Source organism: Aquarana catesbeiana, linkage group LG05 (assembly GCF_042186555.1).
Source record: "Aquarana catesbeiana isolate 2022-GZ linkage group LG05, ASM4218655v1, whole genome shotgun sequence".
NCBI classification, from domain to species: domain Eukaryota; kingdom Metazoa; phylum Chordata; class Amphibia; order Anura; family Ranidae; genus Aquarana; species Aquarana catesbeiana.
The window spans coordinates 251,224,059-251,241,927 of NC_133328.1; the positions used below are offsets into that span (position 1 = coordinate 251,224,059).

General features: G+C 40.5%; 1 protein-coding gene across 1 annotated transcript in view; it reads right to left on the reverse strand.

The window, feature by feature from the left end:
- Window positions 1-6,441: 6,441 nt before the first annotated feature.
- The window catches only part of TRIO (trio Rho guanine nucleotide exchange factor), a gene marked incomplete in the record, with an annotated part of 1,361,655 nt that continues 1,350,227 nt past the window's right edge, over window positions 6,442-17,869 (reverse strand). The window contains 1 exon segment of the mRNA XM_073630705.1: window positions 6,442-6,989. Within this exon segment, the coding sequence (XP_073486806.1) occupies window positions 6,726-6,989 (264 nt within the window).

Here is a 17,869-nt window from a genome sequence, read left to right on the forward strand (position 1 = left end):
TATCCTCCTAGTTCTATTCCGGTAATTTTGGGATCTGATCGAATCGAAAGGGCAAGCGGTTCTATTAAGAGGGCAAATAAAAGGGGGGAGAGTGGACATCCTTGCCTTGTGCCTTTTTCTATATTAAAGGGGTCAGATTTGTAACCTGCATACTTAATGTATGCTTTTGGTTTATTATACAATGCAGTGATCCAAGTTATAAAGTTAGGGCCAAAACCCCATTTCTGAAGTGAGTAATGTAAGTAGGGCCAAGAGATGGAATCAAAGGCTTTTTTAAGATCCAGAGATATAAAGCATGAAGGAATACGGCGTGTTTTAGCAATGTGTACCAAAAGAACCGCTCTACGGACATTATCGCCTGCTTGGCGTGTAGGCATGAAGCCTACTTGATCACAATGTATAAGATTACCTATAATTCCATTGAGGCGGGCCGCTAAAATCTTTGCTAATAGTTTGATATCCAAATTTAATAAGGAAATGGGACGGTAGTTATTACAGGATGTGTCGTCAGAATGAGGCTTAGGGATCATACATATAGTTGCGGTCAATGATTCCTGTCTGAAGGATTTACCTTCTAGTAAGAAATTAAAAGCATCGGCCAAAATAGGGGAGAGGATGTCTGAAAAAGTACGATAGTATAATGCAGAATATCCATCAGGACCTGGTCTTTTGTTTAGTTTTAATTCTTTGATTGCTTTGGTGACATCATTCACAGTGATGGGTGCTTCGAGTATAGTCTTTTGGGTGTTAGACATCTTGGGTATGGAGATATCTGAGAAGAAGGCATCGGCTTCAATGGTATTAAATTTATTTGTTTCTGAGTATAGGGAGGTTAGGTGGGAGCGAAATTTGTGAACAATTTTAGTGGGATTACTAGTGTATGTATCATTAAACAATTTAAGTCTAATTGGCTTAAAAGATTTGTTTAATGACTTAAGTGCGCGTGCCATAAAAGTACCAAATTTATTGGACTTCATGTAGAAGGCATGTCGAGAGCGTTTTAGATACTTATCCGCGGATTCTGTGAGGAACAAGTCATATTCCAGATGTGCTTTTTCTAGACGACTTTTGGTAAGCGGCGTTGGATTATCTTGGAAAGCTATAAAGGAAGAGTTAAATTCAGTTTCTAATTTTCTTGCAAGATTCCTGCGTTCCCGTTTGAATAATGCGAATTGCCTTTGTAAGGTGCCACGCAGCACAGGTTTATGTGCTTCCCACAATGTTATTGGGGAAATGTCAGGACTTTTGTTGTGTGTTAAATATTCTTTTAGTGCTTGTTCAATTATTAAACTATGCGACGAGTGTTTGAGTAATATATCTGGGAGGTACCAAGTAGGGTCATGATTTTTGGGTATAGTGGAAGTGATGGTAGTAAGGACTGCGTTATGATCAGACCATGGGATGGGGATTATATGTGATGTAAGTAACTCTGGGATCATACCTATTGTTAGAAATATATGGTCAATGCGAGTGAATGTTTGATGTGGGTATGAATAATAAGTGTATTTCCTTTTAGTCGGATTACATTCTCTCCAAGAATCTACCAATTTATGTTTAGAAAGAAGTTGGGAGAGAGTTATCTTAGTTGGACTTCGAGGAGGAGTGTATGGTGATTTGTCCAGAAACGGGAGGAGGACCTGATTAGAATCTCCGCATACGACAAGTGTTCCCATCTTGTGTGTAGATACTACTTGTAAAAGATGGGTGAGAAAAGGTATAGGTTGTTTATTGGGTGCGTAATATGACACAATAGTTAATAATAATTGGGAAAAAAATGAGGGAATTAGTGGGACTTTATATGAGGTATAGGGGTGCCGTTCAGGTCCCCCCCTCCATCCCGGTTGAATGAAAAATGATAAAAAAATAAAGAGGTAGCGGGACTTTTTATATAGACACTCGGGAGCGGGAATAAAATTAATAGCTTTTATTGGAATCAAATGGTTATAGAGTTTCTGTATTCGAATAATTCAATGCATGATGCTATATATAAAACCATTCGTACAACTACTACAATTCATTGAAACCAGAAGAGATATACATACATACATATTCCAACAAGGAATCAATACATAATACATAATATAAAAACATTCTTATTCCCTCCACCCCTTCCATGTCCTCACATTTTTTTGCCATTCACACTAATCTTTTTCCACCCCACTTATTCCTTCCCTTGCTCTACATCTCTCTCTCTTCACCCACTCCCTTTCACTTTTGCCCCACATCCACTTCACAGCCACATAATTTTCTTTTCCTTTACAGATTTGGTTTTTTTGTTTCACCACCATCTACAATGACACTCCTGCGGGACGTCGTCCATTCCTGTGTTTTGCCCGTTGCGACATGTCCCCTCAGCTCCCGTGCATGGCATATTTGGCCTGGCCTGTGCGTTTCGTGGCCGCACCGCCACTGTGTGGACCACACATGTAAGTGCACAGGCAGTTCGGGCCCATCAGGGAGGACCCTCCCTGCCTGTTCTGAGCTTTTTCTCTCCTTCTTTCCCCTTTTCCTTTTTTTCCTTTTCTTTTTTCTTTTTTCCTTTTTTTCTTTTTTCCCTCATATTTTCAATTAAATATTTTTCCTTCAATTTTTAGATTATCACTATGGTTCCTTGCTCCTGATGATAGGTTAAATACCTTGAAACGCGTAGAGCCAACAACAACCTAGTGTACACATTGATGCATCTGACCAGGCCGTTCCATAATAATTTGTTTTTTGCCCCCTACGATTTAAAACCCTCCCTTTTCTCTTTGTTCTCCAATTTTTCCATTCAATCATGTAACCATGCTCTAAATGTTTTTATATTATGTATTATGTATTGATTCCTTGTTGGAATATGTATGTATGTATATCTCTTCTGGTTTCAATGAATTGTAGTAGTTGTACGAATGGTTTTATATATAGCATCATGCATTGAATTATTCGAATACAGAAACTCTATAACCATTTGATTCCAATAAAAGCTATTAATTTTATTCCCGCTCCCGAGTGTCTATATAAAAAGTCCCGCTACCTCTTTATTTTTTTATCATTTTTCATGACACAATAGTTATTTCTGTATCCATTATATGTCCCAAAAGAATTAAATATCTCCCTTCAGGGTCTTTTATTTCAGAATGGAGTGTAAATGGAGTGGTGCGGTGGAAGGCTATGAGTGTTCCACGTTGTTTAGTAGTGGCTGAAGCTGAGAATACTTGCGGATAAAAGGAGCTTACAAATTTAGGTGTAGAAGTTGTCGTAAAGTGTGTTTCTTGTAGGCACACTATGTGTGCTTTGTTTGCATGAAACGAACGGAAAGCTTTCGTTCTTTTCTGCGGTATATTGAGACCCTGAACATTCAGGGTTAATATGTTTAATGGTGCCATGGCAGCTGAGCTAGGAAATGATACTTACAGACTCTTGATGTTCTTTGGCTGTATGGAATGACCTGTGTGGACCTGAAGGAAAGCAAGGAGGAAGGAAATCCAGGATAGACTAGAGTGAATGAAAAGTAAGAACCGTAAGAAATAATACAATATATTTTTAAAATCTGATTGTAAATAGCGTCAAAAATTACCCGTGATTGGGGATACAACTCCCCATCAGGGGATAGAGGGCCTACGTCGACCACCCACATAATAAGAGTGGGGAGTCGAGGGAGGTAAGGTGGAGCACACGGAACATCTGCGTGTGGGAGAACCGCCTATAAAAAAAAACATCATGAAGATGAATAATTATAACCTGCCGGGTATAATAAAATAGCTCCAAATGTCTTATATTTTCCTAAAGCAAAGGGGGAATATACATATAGTACGTACTAATGGACAGTCTAACCTAACAGTTATATAAGTGGGAATGAGCTACGAGAGGGATTAAGGTATAAACCAGGAAGACTGGAAGCTAGGAAGGGACATGTGAGCAATTGAAACTAAATCAAACCCAGTTCTGTATTAGTCAAACTAACTATTATAAATCAATTGGGAAAACATATAGTATGTAATTAGGGATATTACATCGACTATTTGGGTTTTCGTGCCTAAATATGATGAATTCAACTTAAAAATAAATAAATAAATATATATATATATATATATATATATATATATATATATATATATATATATATATATATATATATATAAACACATACACAATAGCATACATACACATATATATATATACACATACATATATATATACATATATATATATACACACATACATACATACATACACATAGATACACCTACATATACATACATACACACATACATACACATACATATACAGACACATATACATACATACATACATGCGCATACACATAGTACACATACACATATATATATATATATATATATATATATATATACATACACACATACATATATATATATATACATATATCTGAAATCTGGATCCAGGTATTTAACCTGATCCCAAACTCTAAACCCGCAAATGAGAGCTTATATTATTGTAACAAATTAAACCAGATATAATAAAGTAAAATAAACTAAAGTAAACTATGTTTCTATGCATATGTGATAGAAAACAGTCCAATAAATTGGTGTTCATTTATGAAAAATAATATGGTAGCATAGGTTGTTTATATAAAATAAATAAATTAATTAACTAATTAAAATAAATAAATATAAATTAATGAATGAATTAAAATAAATAAATAAATAAATAAATAAAAATAAATTAATTAATTAAAAGAAATAAATACATAAATAAATAAAAATTAATTAATTTATAAAAAAAAAAAAAAAAGAGAAAAAGTCAAACACAGCAGAGATCTTTCAAAAATCGCTGCTAAATTGTGATTATGAAGAGGAGGATTATAGGATTAACTAATCAGTCCATGGAATCTTCTTGTTCTTGAGGTGGAGAAGCAAAGCGCCCTCTCTTGTGGGATTGCTGCATTCCAGTTGTTTCTTGGGACTGAGATGAATTTCGTGGAGAGGAGGATGAAGTTGCTCTTCTACGTGAGGCAGAAGTGGATGGTAGGTCATCAATCAGGTGTAGGTCTTGAAGTGCCTTTTGAAGTTCTTTTGGTGAACTGCAGGTATGTCTTGAACCCTGGTAACTAAAGCGAATAGAGAATGGGAAACCCCATTGATAGGTAATTTTATGTCGCTGTAATTCCATAAGTAGTGGTTTCATTGCACGTCTTTTTGATATGGTTAATTGGGAGAGGTCGGAAAAGAGCTGATTGAGATCCTATGATGTCCTTGTGCTGTGTTGGAAGTTAACAGTCTCAAATTCTCAGATGAATTTTTTTTTTTTTATGTTATATGTTGGTGCCATACACTTACTCATACACATTTATATATATTTTTCCCTTTTTAGAAACACATCAAAACTAACTGCTTCTTTGAAACTCCTGAGGAATGAAACTACACTATAGAAAGAACTGAGTCTTTCTTTGTTATTCCGAAACATGTAGAGTGTCCTGTGCTGTTTTATTTTCACTCCAGGGAGCTGACCCTTGGGTCTACTGGGATGATCTATTACAACACTATAGCAGTTAGATCACAATTGATTGTTGTCTCCTCCATCTCTTTGATCTTATATTGATTCTATGTTTATAGATATTGTGCATATTTTGTAAACAATAAAAACTTTGTGATAATCTTTTTAAACAATACTACTGTATTCTATTCTTGCACCATATAATTATTTCCTGGTGTTGTACTGCCCATAATATCCCCCTTGGGGCACATACCCTCTTTTGGCTTTCTACATGCTCAGACCTGACCTTTTTACTATCTGCTAGAAAATTACTTTATGTGAAATCACCATTAACAGATGTAAATATTGTAATTAGAAATATATGTTAGTTATATGGGAATATATTTAAACCATTGAGTGTTTCAGCATCAAACCATTCCTAGCTTCCCTGTTGGTTTTACTGTGAATATTTTTCCACTTCAAAGGTCTGCCCATTGTTTATCCTTATGGTGTCTCACATTGGTTGTAAACAGAAGCCTTTTTTCAATACTCTAATCAGGCTGCACCCAATAAACATTTGCTAAATATAATGACCATTAGGGTGCATTATTTTAGCCACTGTACAGAAAAAAAAAGGGGAATATGATGAATTGAAGATGTGATTTCTCTTTGTGCTGGGACACACAAGAACCCCTGAAGCTGAGAGGTAAACATCGTGCTTGTACTGTACATTGTATTGTAAATATGGTTTTGTGTGTAACTTGTAAATATCATGTAACCCAGTGTACTTAATAGTGTACATTGATTTGTAAATATGGTTTAGTGTGTCATTTATATACATTTACGTAACCCTAACAATAAATGAATATTGCAGTTTGAACTACCTTTTTTGTTCAACATCCTCAGATCTAGCTGTGTCTATGTAAATACTCTTATAGTGATTAGATTGCACCAAAATTCCTATACAAAAATTAATTTGATTCAGCAAAAAATACATAAATAAAAAAACAGGTTTGATTGTTTTTATTGTAAAATGCTGTTTCAATAATCAATTCATCTAATGGGGGCTTGCATTCCATTTTTAATTATTCAATTGTATTTGCCCTTGTTGTACAGAAAGTTATTTGCAACATTACATAAAATCAGTATAAGCAAAAGACAACAAACATCCATAAGGTGCTTGTCTGCAATTATTCAGAATGTTTAAATAGCAAGTTATTACCACATATGTACAATATTTTTGCATTATCACTCAAACATAAATAAAACATTTACTTTTATTGCTACCTTTCTCAGCCAACTACCCACTTCATTGTCCCATCAAACATATCAGTGGTGGCAGAACTTGTATGGCCTAGGACATAACTTGGAATCCAGCCTTCAGCTGCAGGGCAGTCATCGGTGGCAGCTCGGAACACCAGAAACATGCTCTGCTGGTTGCTTGCCAAAATTTGAACCACCTCTCCTTGGTAGACATTAATTTCATCCTCCTTCACTGCTGTGTAATCCCGTGTCACCAACATGGTGGAGATATTGCTACTGCTGCTACTTTCACTCTGGAGGAAAATAGAAAAAATATATGATCACTTATCTATAAAACAGACTTAGCCTGGTCATAGACATGAGATGATTACCAAGTCAGTGACCATCTTCAGTCTATGGCAATATAGACTTACCCATAAACTGACAAATTCTTGGGAGGAAAGATTGTTTGAACAAGGTTTTCACAAAATATAGACAAGTATAAATCATTTTTATGTGAAAAACAGAGATGGTGTGGTGGTAAGAGATATAGAATTGTTTTTAAAGATTTTGTAATTAGCTAGATATAGAAAAGGTGGATCAGGTATTATCAACAAACACAAGAAAATCAGGTTTTTACAGTAATTGTGAAGAATCATCACACCATGAACAAGTGTAAAGATTTTTGATTTTAATGTCAGTTTCATTATTTTTATTGCTGTTTTACCCTTTTTAAATGCTCTGATTTGCAAAGAAAATAATGAATATAGCTGCTTTACAGACAGGCCTGATCATTCAGCTGTGACTATGCACATAGCATGCATGAAATCACAGCTCAACTTGAACTGATTAAGATCCCATCAGTGCACATGTGCTGCACCAGCATCAGAGTGCATTATTCTTCATATGACTCAAAACAAACCTCCAGGCTGTCCCTTAACCACCCCTCAAAATAATCGCTGGAAAAAGAAAAAAAAAAAAATGCCCGTTACACACTTAAATCCATACTATGAAAGAGATCAGCTTAATGTAAATAGTCTTATTAATGTGCATTATTATTATACAGGATTTATATAGCACCAAGAGTTTGCACAGTGCGTTACAATTTGAAGACAGACAATACAGCAACAATACAATTCAATACAAGAGGGTTAGGAGGGCCCTGCTCCTGCGAGCTTAAAAAAAAAAAAAAAAGGTTCCTAGGCATAGTTTGTAATTACAGTATATACATAGGAGAGGGCAGTAATATTTGCTCATTATCTATGCACACTATGCTTCCTGCTTAGTAATGGAGTGATTGTGCTTTACTGGTCTTCCTTCCTTACTGTAAGTCTACTAGAGAGGGTCTATGGGAATTGAATAACTAAATCCCTGAATTATCAAATGTTTTAAAACTACTATAATGTTCGCAGTGGCAAGAAATTAAGTGACTTTTTTTCTCTATGGAAAATGGGTCAATTTTTGTAACTTAAAGAGGAACTGCAGTCTGCTCACATAATTTGTAATCAAAACATCTTTGCCACTCTGAAGCTTCCTTTCATCCACTTTGTGATTCTGTACTTGCCAAATATGCTGCAGAAATCTCCCTCCACTGAGTCTGGCAGCAATCATTTTAACTGTGGGCAGCTGAAGCTGTTCACTGTTCACTTCCTGGATTTACACAGACACACACCTCCAGCTCTGCAGCTCTCATTGGCCCTCTTATGACTCATCCCCCCTCCCTTCCTGGCAAACTCTCACAAGTGTGAGAGCGAGCTGTGCATGTTGTCATAGGCCTAGGCTTTTTTCCAGACACGAAACAGAAAATGTGCTGTATAAGGTATTTACTGGCAGAAAAAAAATGTTCTATTATCCAAAGTTAAAACAACAAGGGCAGAAGATTTAATAGATGGAAAGTTGAAAAAAATGACTGAAGTTACGCTTTAATATGACAACATGATTTGGCGAAGCTGACACTGGCTTCATTGATTCCTATAAAACTAATATTGACAGGTGCACTTGACATTCTCAAAAATTCAAACTTCATGGGAATATATAGAGCATGTTATAGCACTATCAAATCACATTATTTCCAGTAAAAAGGTAACATTTGCCATTAATAAACGACTTCCTTAAAACAATAAAGTCTTGGTAGCCGATATAAAGTAGTCTCTAGCTACATATTGGGTTGTGGGTTTTTCACAGTTTAGTGACTGCATAGTATGTTTTAAATTAGCATGATAGAACTGCAGTAGAATAGAATGAGTACAGTACAAGCCTTTACAGTACTGCCAAGCAGGAAACCTGCATATTTAGGAAGGCATAGGCTAATATAACTGCTCAGATACATTATTATTAGGTCTCATGTACACAGGGCAGTTGAAAACTTCTTCTGAACGCTGGAAACTGACAGCTGATAACCGACTCGCTTTATGCGAGTTTAGCAGCAGTTATGAGCATTTGAGGTTAGAAGGGTTCACACTAGTGCAATGTAGGAACCAGCATGATTCCAGCGCCGGTTCCCGCATTGCTCCTCTCCCGCAGACAATTCAACATTGGCTTCTGCACACTGCTGAGGATGTCATTAAAATTAATAACACCCCAGTTTAGTTCACAGATCGCAGTGCGAACTGTGAACTTGCACAGGTATCGGATCGCATAGGTGAGAACACCCATGTGATCCGATTCTAGAGTGCGGGGAAAAACAAGTCCCTGCACTATTTTCAGTGTGAATCCGATGCGAAAGTTGTATGGCTGAACTTGCATTGCACAGACATTGCATGTGGTCGGCACCTGCAGTCTGAGATCGCAGCAGTGTGAACCCAGGCTTAAAGATAACATCTGGAGACAATCCCAAATTCCCACAATGCATGGAAAACAGGTATTTACTATTTCACCCATTCTGGGAGAGAAGACAGAGCAGTGTGCTTTAACTATGGATTCTCTCTGTCTCTGTGTTTGTCTCTCTCTCTCTGCCCGTCTCTCTCTCCCTCTCCCCTTTTTGCAGGCAACAGCATGTGGTGAAAATTGTGTTTTTGCCATATCTTACATGTTCCTCTTTAAAAACGTTCATAAACGAAAATGTGCATAAACTCGGGTTACAGCTTTTACACGAGTTTACAAGCAGTTACAAGCATTTAGCTTTTGAAATGCCAGTAAACTACTGCCCTGAACGTGATTTATCTGCTTTCAAAAAAATGCCAATAAACCCAACTGCCTCTAAACTCCTATAAACCACAGAGTGTACATGTACAGAAAGCAGTGGAGAGTTCAGGGGCTGCTGAAAAAGACAACAAACTGCACCTAAATCTCTGTTTATCAGCTGCAGTGTACATGAAGCCTTACTGTAGAGCATGGGTGCTCAACCTGTGACCCTCCAGCTGTTACAGAACTACAAGTCCCATGAGGCATTGCATGGCTGACAGTTACATGCATGACTCCCAAAGGCAGCGACATGATGGGACTTGTAGTTCTGCAACAGCTGGAGGGCAACATTTTGAGCACCCATGCTGTAGAGCCACAGGTGCATTTCTCAAACATAACATATGAGTTAAAATAATTAGTAACACTGTAGGTAAGGCTATAAACCCTTGTGCAGTAAAAGTGCATTTGCTTCACATTGTTATGTAAATATGAACGATGATGGGGGGCGTGGCCAAGATGGCGATCTGAGAGGACGCAGGTTCTAGAGCTCTGCTGGAGATTCGTTCTTTATCCTTACTCCTGATTGACTTTCTTGCTATAAACTACCTAGCACTGATCCGGATGCCATACAGAACAAGGCACAGGGGGAAGAAGCTTCGTTTTCCACCGGGAGAGGAGGATACAGCCCCGCAAGCGGCTCCCCACGTGGAAGTCTCCCCCAGGCACGCAAGAAATATGGCGTCACAGAGATGGAGGAGCAGACGGCTGAGCAGCGGCTTGGCTTTCAGGAAGTAATGGCTGCGATAGCCACATGTCAAACTGCCCTGACCAACAAAATAGAGGCAGTACAGCTGGATGTTAGCCTCATCCGACAGGACTTTGACAAACTCCGTACACGGGTTTCGGAAGCGGAGCAGCGTGTGGGATTGGCGGAAGACACTGTCAGGGAGCATACAGCATCGATCCGTACCCTACAGACAAGGTCCGAGCGTTGGAATATAAATTCGACGACGTGGAAAATAGGAACCGGAGGAACAATCTCCAGATCGTTGGCATGCCAGAAGGTGCGGAGGGGAAAAATCCCACGGTATTTGTAGAGGAGCTACTGAGGGGTTTGCTGCCGGCTGCGCAGTTCTCGCCGTATTTTACAGTGGAGCGTGCACACAGAGTTCCCCCTGTCCCGGGACCGCCTGGATCCAACCCTCGTACTCTGATTTTTTGGCTGCCTAACTTTAGGGATTGGGATGAATACCAAAATGCCAACCTGATGTTCTTTCCTGATTTCTCCCTTGAGACACAAAAGCTACGCAGATCCTTTGATCAGGTTAAAGTGGGACTGCCGGCGCGAAACATTAAGTACAGTATACTTTTTCCCGCCAAATTAAGGGTTCAGGATGGACAAACTGTTAAATTTTTTACTGCGCCCCGTGACGCTGCTGCCTGGTTGGAATCGCTGCCTCCTAACAGTCAAGGATAGATAACAAGAGCAATTAGCTTATAGACATGTAGCTCACTGTTGCTTGTAAAACGTTTTTGCTTTTGGAAGTTTTACTGCTTACAGAACTTGCTGTGAAAAAATGAATGACCCACCCCAGATGCACACAAACTTTAGCTGCACAGAACTGTATACGCTGCACTATGATGGACTTGGGGAGGAACTGGGGTCGCTATTTCTTTAGTCATTTAAATGTGCCCAAACGGTTGCAGAGTATTGATCCCTTATTTGTGCTCTACCTTGGATATTGGGGCTAGGCTAGTGGCGTTTACCGTGACCATGTGCCCTATCCCTGTTTCATGTCTACATGGGTACTCTGTTCGTTGGACTATAACGAATGACCTAAGCACGGGGACCGGTGATATTACGGGGTGGATCCTGCTAGCATAGCAGCATTACTGTCTAGCCTATCCCAATGCCCTGATGTTCTGATTCCTCGTGTATCTCTTTTGGGCCAGAATAGGGTCTATGGCCTTACAGACAGGCATACAAGCTGCAAGTGGGATATCCACATCTCACGCTTATTCTACTACAAGTGAAGGATGTGCAATCTTTGGATTGGGCCCTCATGAGCCTGCAGCAACTGCCAGGAACTCGTATTTCTATTTTCAGTTGTGTCCCACAGGCTGGGGCCTCTGGAGGGCTGGATCTTGCTGTATGACGCATAATGGAGCATTTTTGCCTTTTCCTGAAGCCGAACCTGTGGGCTATCTCTCCAGCGAGTTTCAACTTAATTAAATCATAATCTTCTGTTTACAATTGGAAGGTTCTTTAGTAACTAAGATATGTACCCCTGGGGTCACCCAGGAGAGAATCTATGCAATTTTAACCAGCATCTCTGTTGCCCTGTTAGGTAACACCTCTCGCTATAAGCGCGCGCCCTCTTTAAATTACTGTTTGTTTGGGGTTATGATACATCATCAGATTGTGTTGGTGATGTGGGGAGGTTTTCTCTGCCATTGCAGAACCTCAGGGAAGTTATTGCTCACCTATGTTTTAAACTGGAGTTGCTTTCTCAGTATTTGGAGTGTTACTATTTCACATAAGCACTATGTTCATACTACTGTACTGCATAATGTATTCTTAGGCCTCATGGGTACTGTGAGGTGGTTTGAATTTCTACCCTTGAGAGGCTGGTCGGGGGGGGGAGTGGGGATCCTATTCACCTATTTGCACCCACCAGATGATGGCTGATCTCTCTGTCATATCTTGGAATGTCCGGGGCCTAAACTCAGCCACTAAAAGGACGCTGGTTTTTAAATACTTGCAGAAATATAATCCCCACATACGTATCTTCCAGGAGACTCATTTGATGGGCACGCATATCCTGGGTCTCCGGAGGGAATGGGTGGGAACTCATTTCCATTCCACCTACTCTAATTACGCTAGAGAGGTAAGCATTTTGATCCGCAAGTCCCTTCCTCTACAGATCTTACATGTCAGAACAGACCCGGGGGGTAGATTTGTTATCATAAATGCCTCACTATATGATAGGGGGTTGGTGTTGGTGGGTGTACCTCCCTCCCCCCGCGGATGTACAACTATTGAATGATATAATGCAGATTGTGATGGGTTTCAATATACCGGAAGTATTTTTGTTCGGCTATTTCAATATGGTGCCATCACAGGATCTGGACAGACTGCATGCGACAACCCGCCCCTCCTCGGCCTTGGGGAACTGGGCAGACACGTTTGCTCTTACTGATGTATGGCGACACTTTCATCCAAGTGAGAGTATACGTGTCACTCCACTTCTTATCGGGCCCTTTCCTGTATAGATCTAGTTTAGGCGTCCCCTGGGGCCTTGTGCTGGGCCAAAACGGTGGAGCACCTGCCCCGAGGGATTTCGGACCATGCCCCCATCTGTCTCACAATCTCCTTGATTAAATCCTCGGGTCTGAAGCTATGGCGTCTGTCCGAATTCTGGGTGAAGGATGACAGAATCCAAGAGCCAATGATGGAAGCTATTTGTAATTTTTAGAATGTGAATGGGGACTCTGTTAATGCCACTACATTGTGGGATGCCTTTAAATCCTGGGTAAGGGGGGAATTTATTGCCCGCATCTCCTTTTTGCAGAGAAAGGCTTCCCGGTCACTGAAGACACTAGAGGGGAGGCTGCTAGGTGTGAGACAGAATATATTCAATCCCCTAATGAAGCCAATTACAAAATATGGCAGAGGACCCTCCGAGATCTCTCTCTACATAATATTGAGCAGACCAAAAATCTATGTTAAATACCAAGCAGAGAGTATTTGAACATGGGAATAAGAATGGGCGACTGTTAGCGTGGTTGGCAAAGAACCAGATGGCACCCACTCACATAGCTAGTATCCGGAACGCCAGCGGACAGTTGGTGTCCTCTCCGGAGGACATTAATGCTGGGTTCTTGGAATTCTTCAGGGAAGTTTATTCTTCTAGGGCACATTTCTCCCCAACTGAACTGCAAGACTACCTAGATGCTATCCCTTTTCCTTCCTTATCGGAGGAACATAGGAATTTGTTGGAGGAGGATATTTCCCTGGAGGAGGTCCAGACTGCCATTGGGGGTCTACAGGGTGGTAAGACTCCGGGTGCAGACGGCCTGCCTACAGAATTTTACTCGCAGCACGCTGACCTTCTTGCCCCTAGATTAAAATCTCTTTTCTCCGGCCTGGCAGAGACAGGTGCTCTGCCTGAGTCCATGGAGGAGACCATAATTGTCTTAATCCCCAAGCCTGGTAAGGACCCACAGGAATGTGCGTCATTCAGACCCATCTCACTGCTTAACGTCGATGTGAAAGTCTTGGTGAAGATAATAGCTAATCGCCTGTCGTCGGTAATTTCTACACTGATCCATGTCGATCAGACCGGGTTTATGCCGGGCAAGGGCACTGACATAAATATCAGACGCCTCTTTTTAAACATGTCAATCACCCACAACACAGCTGGTACCCGGGTGATCGCCTCCCTGGATGCCGAAAAGGCGTTTGACTCTGTAGAGTGGGCATATCTATGGGGGGTGTTGCAACACTTTGGGTTTGGCCCCAATTTTTTACGCTGGATACTTCTTTATAGAGCATCGAGGGCTAGGGTACGTACTAACGATCGGTTACCAGAATCCTTTCCACTACATAGGGGTGTACCCGTCAGGGCTGTCCCTTGTCTCCCGGTCTGTTTGCCCTGGCTCTGGAGCCCCTGGCGATTTTGATTCGGGAGTCTCAGGAGGTCCGGGGGATACAGATTGGCAGCTTGGAGGAGAAAATATCCCTATATGCAGATGATGCTCTGCTTTACCTGAATGATGCTGGCCCATCATTGTCTGCCGCTCTGGTGCTATTCGATAAGTTTGGGCTATTGTCGGGCATTCGTATTAATTGGAACAAGTCGGTCCTCTTTCCTCTAGATAATCAGCCCCAGGTCACGCACAGTTCTACACTGCTGCAATGGGTTGCAGAGTTCAAATATCTTGGGATAAGAGTGTCTAGAGATGTCAGCCAATATTATACCTTGAATGTGCTCCCCTTGCTCCGACTCCTGCGGGAGAAATGCCAGTCCTGGTCCGGACTCCCTTTGAATTTATTGGGCCGTATAAATATCCTTAAAATGATCACCCTACCCAAATTTAACTATATCTTCCGGAACAGTCCGATTTGGATACCGGTGTCATTTTTTCAGGAGATAGATAGATGTATCATCACTTTATATGGAACGGAGCCGTACCGAGACTGGCAAAATCCACACTACGCTCACCAACGCACCTGGGGGGCTTGGCCCTCCCAGACTTTCGGGTCTATTATTGGGCAGCAATGCTGGTCACAACATATTGGTGGAAAAGGTCCAATGCTGCGGTCTGTCTAGAAGCACCATGGCTGGGCTCACTGCAGGCATTACAAAATCTGGTGTATAGAGGAGTGGGGGCAGATAGGGACCTCCCTGCCACGACTAGGGCGACGATCAAAGCTTGGATTGCGGCTCGACGCAGGTTTTTCCAGGCAGATCGCTGGTCTCCGGTCCAGCCTCTCTGGGGAAGCCCTAACTTGCCCCACTTCAGGTCAATACCGGATCCCCAGGTATGGGAAAGATTCGGCATCAAGACATTAAGTGATATTATGCCTACAGGTACTTTGCTGTCATTCTCACAATTAACTAGGAAGTATGCTCTACCTGGGTGGATGCTCTTCCGCTATGCCCAGCTTAGATATGCGGCCAGCGCCCAGTTCCCTACGCCCCTACTCTGCAATTAGACCTGGTAGAGGATCTACTGTCCTGTGGTGACCTGAAGAAGCCTCTCTCTGCTGACATTATGAAAATGGATAGACTTTGAGAACAATGGAAGGCTGACATCCCAGCACTAGAGAGGGAGGATTGGGAGGATAGTCTGGAACAAGGCCCCAAGTTGGTCATATCTGCAGGGGACAAACTCATACAAACAAAAGTTTCTCCACAGAGTGTATTTTACCCCGGTACGTATGTCTAGAATATACCCTGAGAGAGACCCACATTGTCCTAGATGTCTGGCAAAATTGGGCAAATACATGCATATGTTCTGTGACTGCCCCATGTTATCGACCATTTTGGGCAGGAGTATTCGACCAGCTGAATGTTCGTCTTGAATTGGCTGTCCCTATGACGCCTGAAATAGCTTTACTAGGTATCCATGATGATGACCAAAGATCACATCATAGCAAACTGTTGATCTCATATCTGCTTTTTTTATGCTAAAAAGGAAATATTGTGTAAGTGGACTTCTTCCGTCCCCCCAGATATAGCTACATGGGAAAATAAGGTTAACGCTGCCCTTCCGTTATATAAGTTGACGTACATTAGTCATGGGTGCCCCTGGAAATTTGACAAAGTGTGGTTAACATGGACATCAATTTAATCAGCAGGATACAGAGATCCGGGACCTGTCTGTCTCCCTCCTCATCTCGGCCCCCTCCCCCCTTCTTTGCCAGTCTTTCCCCTCTTCTCTTCCTTCTTCTATCCTCCCCCCCATTAAGGGATCATATCCCTGATCGCAGGATTGAGAATTGTACTACTTCATGTATTGGACCTAGGTCCACACTGATAGATATATTTCTAGTTATGTACTATGTGAAATGCTTATACCAATGTTACACATTGTACCTTTGTAACACATTGAATTGATTATGCTATACTGTATGTATTCTTTCCTTCAATAAAGCACTCCTGATTGTTAAAAAATTAAAAAAAATATGAACGATGATTGGTAATATATTCCAATTATCACACCAAAGGGTTACCTATCCATCTTTTTTAGACTACTTTTTATCTACCTTTAGCAACTGTGATGCAGCAATGATACGTATGTGGCCATGTGTGGTATTGTTCTTTATGCTGCACCTTTTAATGGTATAAAGCTATTCAGAGGGAAAAGAAAAGAATGAAAACTTCAAATTATTGAGCTGTTATATAAAAAAAGAAAGAAACCAGAGAGAAATAGAAGATTAGGAAGTAGTTCTACTCTGTCTTAGTAATTATGGTGTTATGCTTTCAATCATGTTATAATTTACAACAAGAAAAAGTATTTGCCACTTTAACAGCGTATATTATCTTTTAAAACTTTTTTTTGCTTACAGGCGTACTTTAACTTTAAAAACTTAAGACAGCTAACTGCTTCTGTGAGAGGCACAATGACAGTTTAGCTAGCTGGCTTGATTGTGAACAATGTCATGATTACACAATAGTGATCACATGATTGGGTATCATGGTAATTGGCTCCCGATCACTATATCTGACAGCTCAGGTCTACAGCTGTTTATAAACCTTTCCCCAGTTTGATGCATCATGATAAGGAACTTTTATCTACAGATGGCAGGAAGGAAAATATGAAAACATACACACCAATGAAAATATTTATATTATGCTGATCTCGTTCAAGTATATAAAACACACAAAAAAAAAATATGTTCCCATTAAGAGCCTAAACAGGATCTCTTCACGCACTTTGCACATAATTTGACCATAAATATGTATACATAGAGAGAGAGAGAGAGAGAGAGAGAGAGAGAGAGAGAGAGAGGGAGAGGGTGTGCAAGAGTGTGACATATTTCAGCTAAACTTACCCAGATTTGCCTTTGGGCCCTTTCACACTGCTGCGACTTGAAAGTCGCGTGATTTTACCGCAATTTTGTGGCCGCGATTTCAGGCTATGCCTGTGTAAACTTGAGGTCTATTGCCCTCAACTCACATCAAAGTCGGACCAAATCCTGGGGTACAACTTGTTATGCGAATCTGATGTCCAAAGTCTCAGGAAAAGTCGCACAAGTGTGAAAGAGGCCTTTGCGTCTATTTATATATTCAGTACACTCTACTGTGTACAAAAGTAATATGCAATTGTTTATTATTTATCAGATGTAAAGTGTAAAACAGAGAAGGTAGATCATTAGTAATCTATATTACGTTTAGAAGATGTCCAGAAGGCAAAGAAGAGGGTTTCACATGTTTCTAAATAAACATATGAAGTAAAGAACCAAACCAGTGATTATTTCACAGAAGAAAAGCATTTTGGAGCTGGAGGTTAGTAATTCAATGATGTGAGGAGCACGCCAGGAGCAGGATAGGTTTGGAGAACT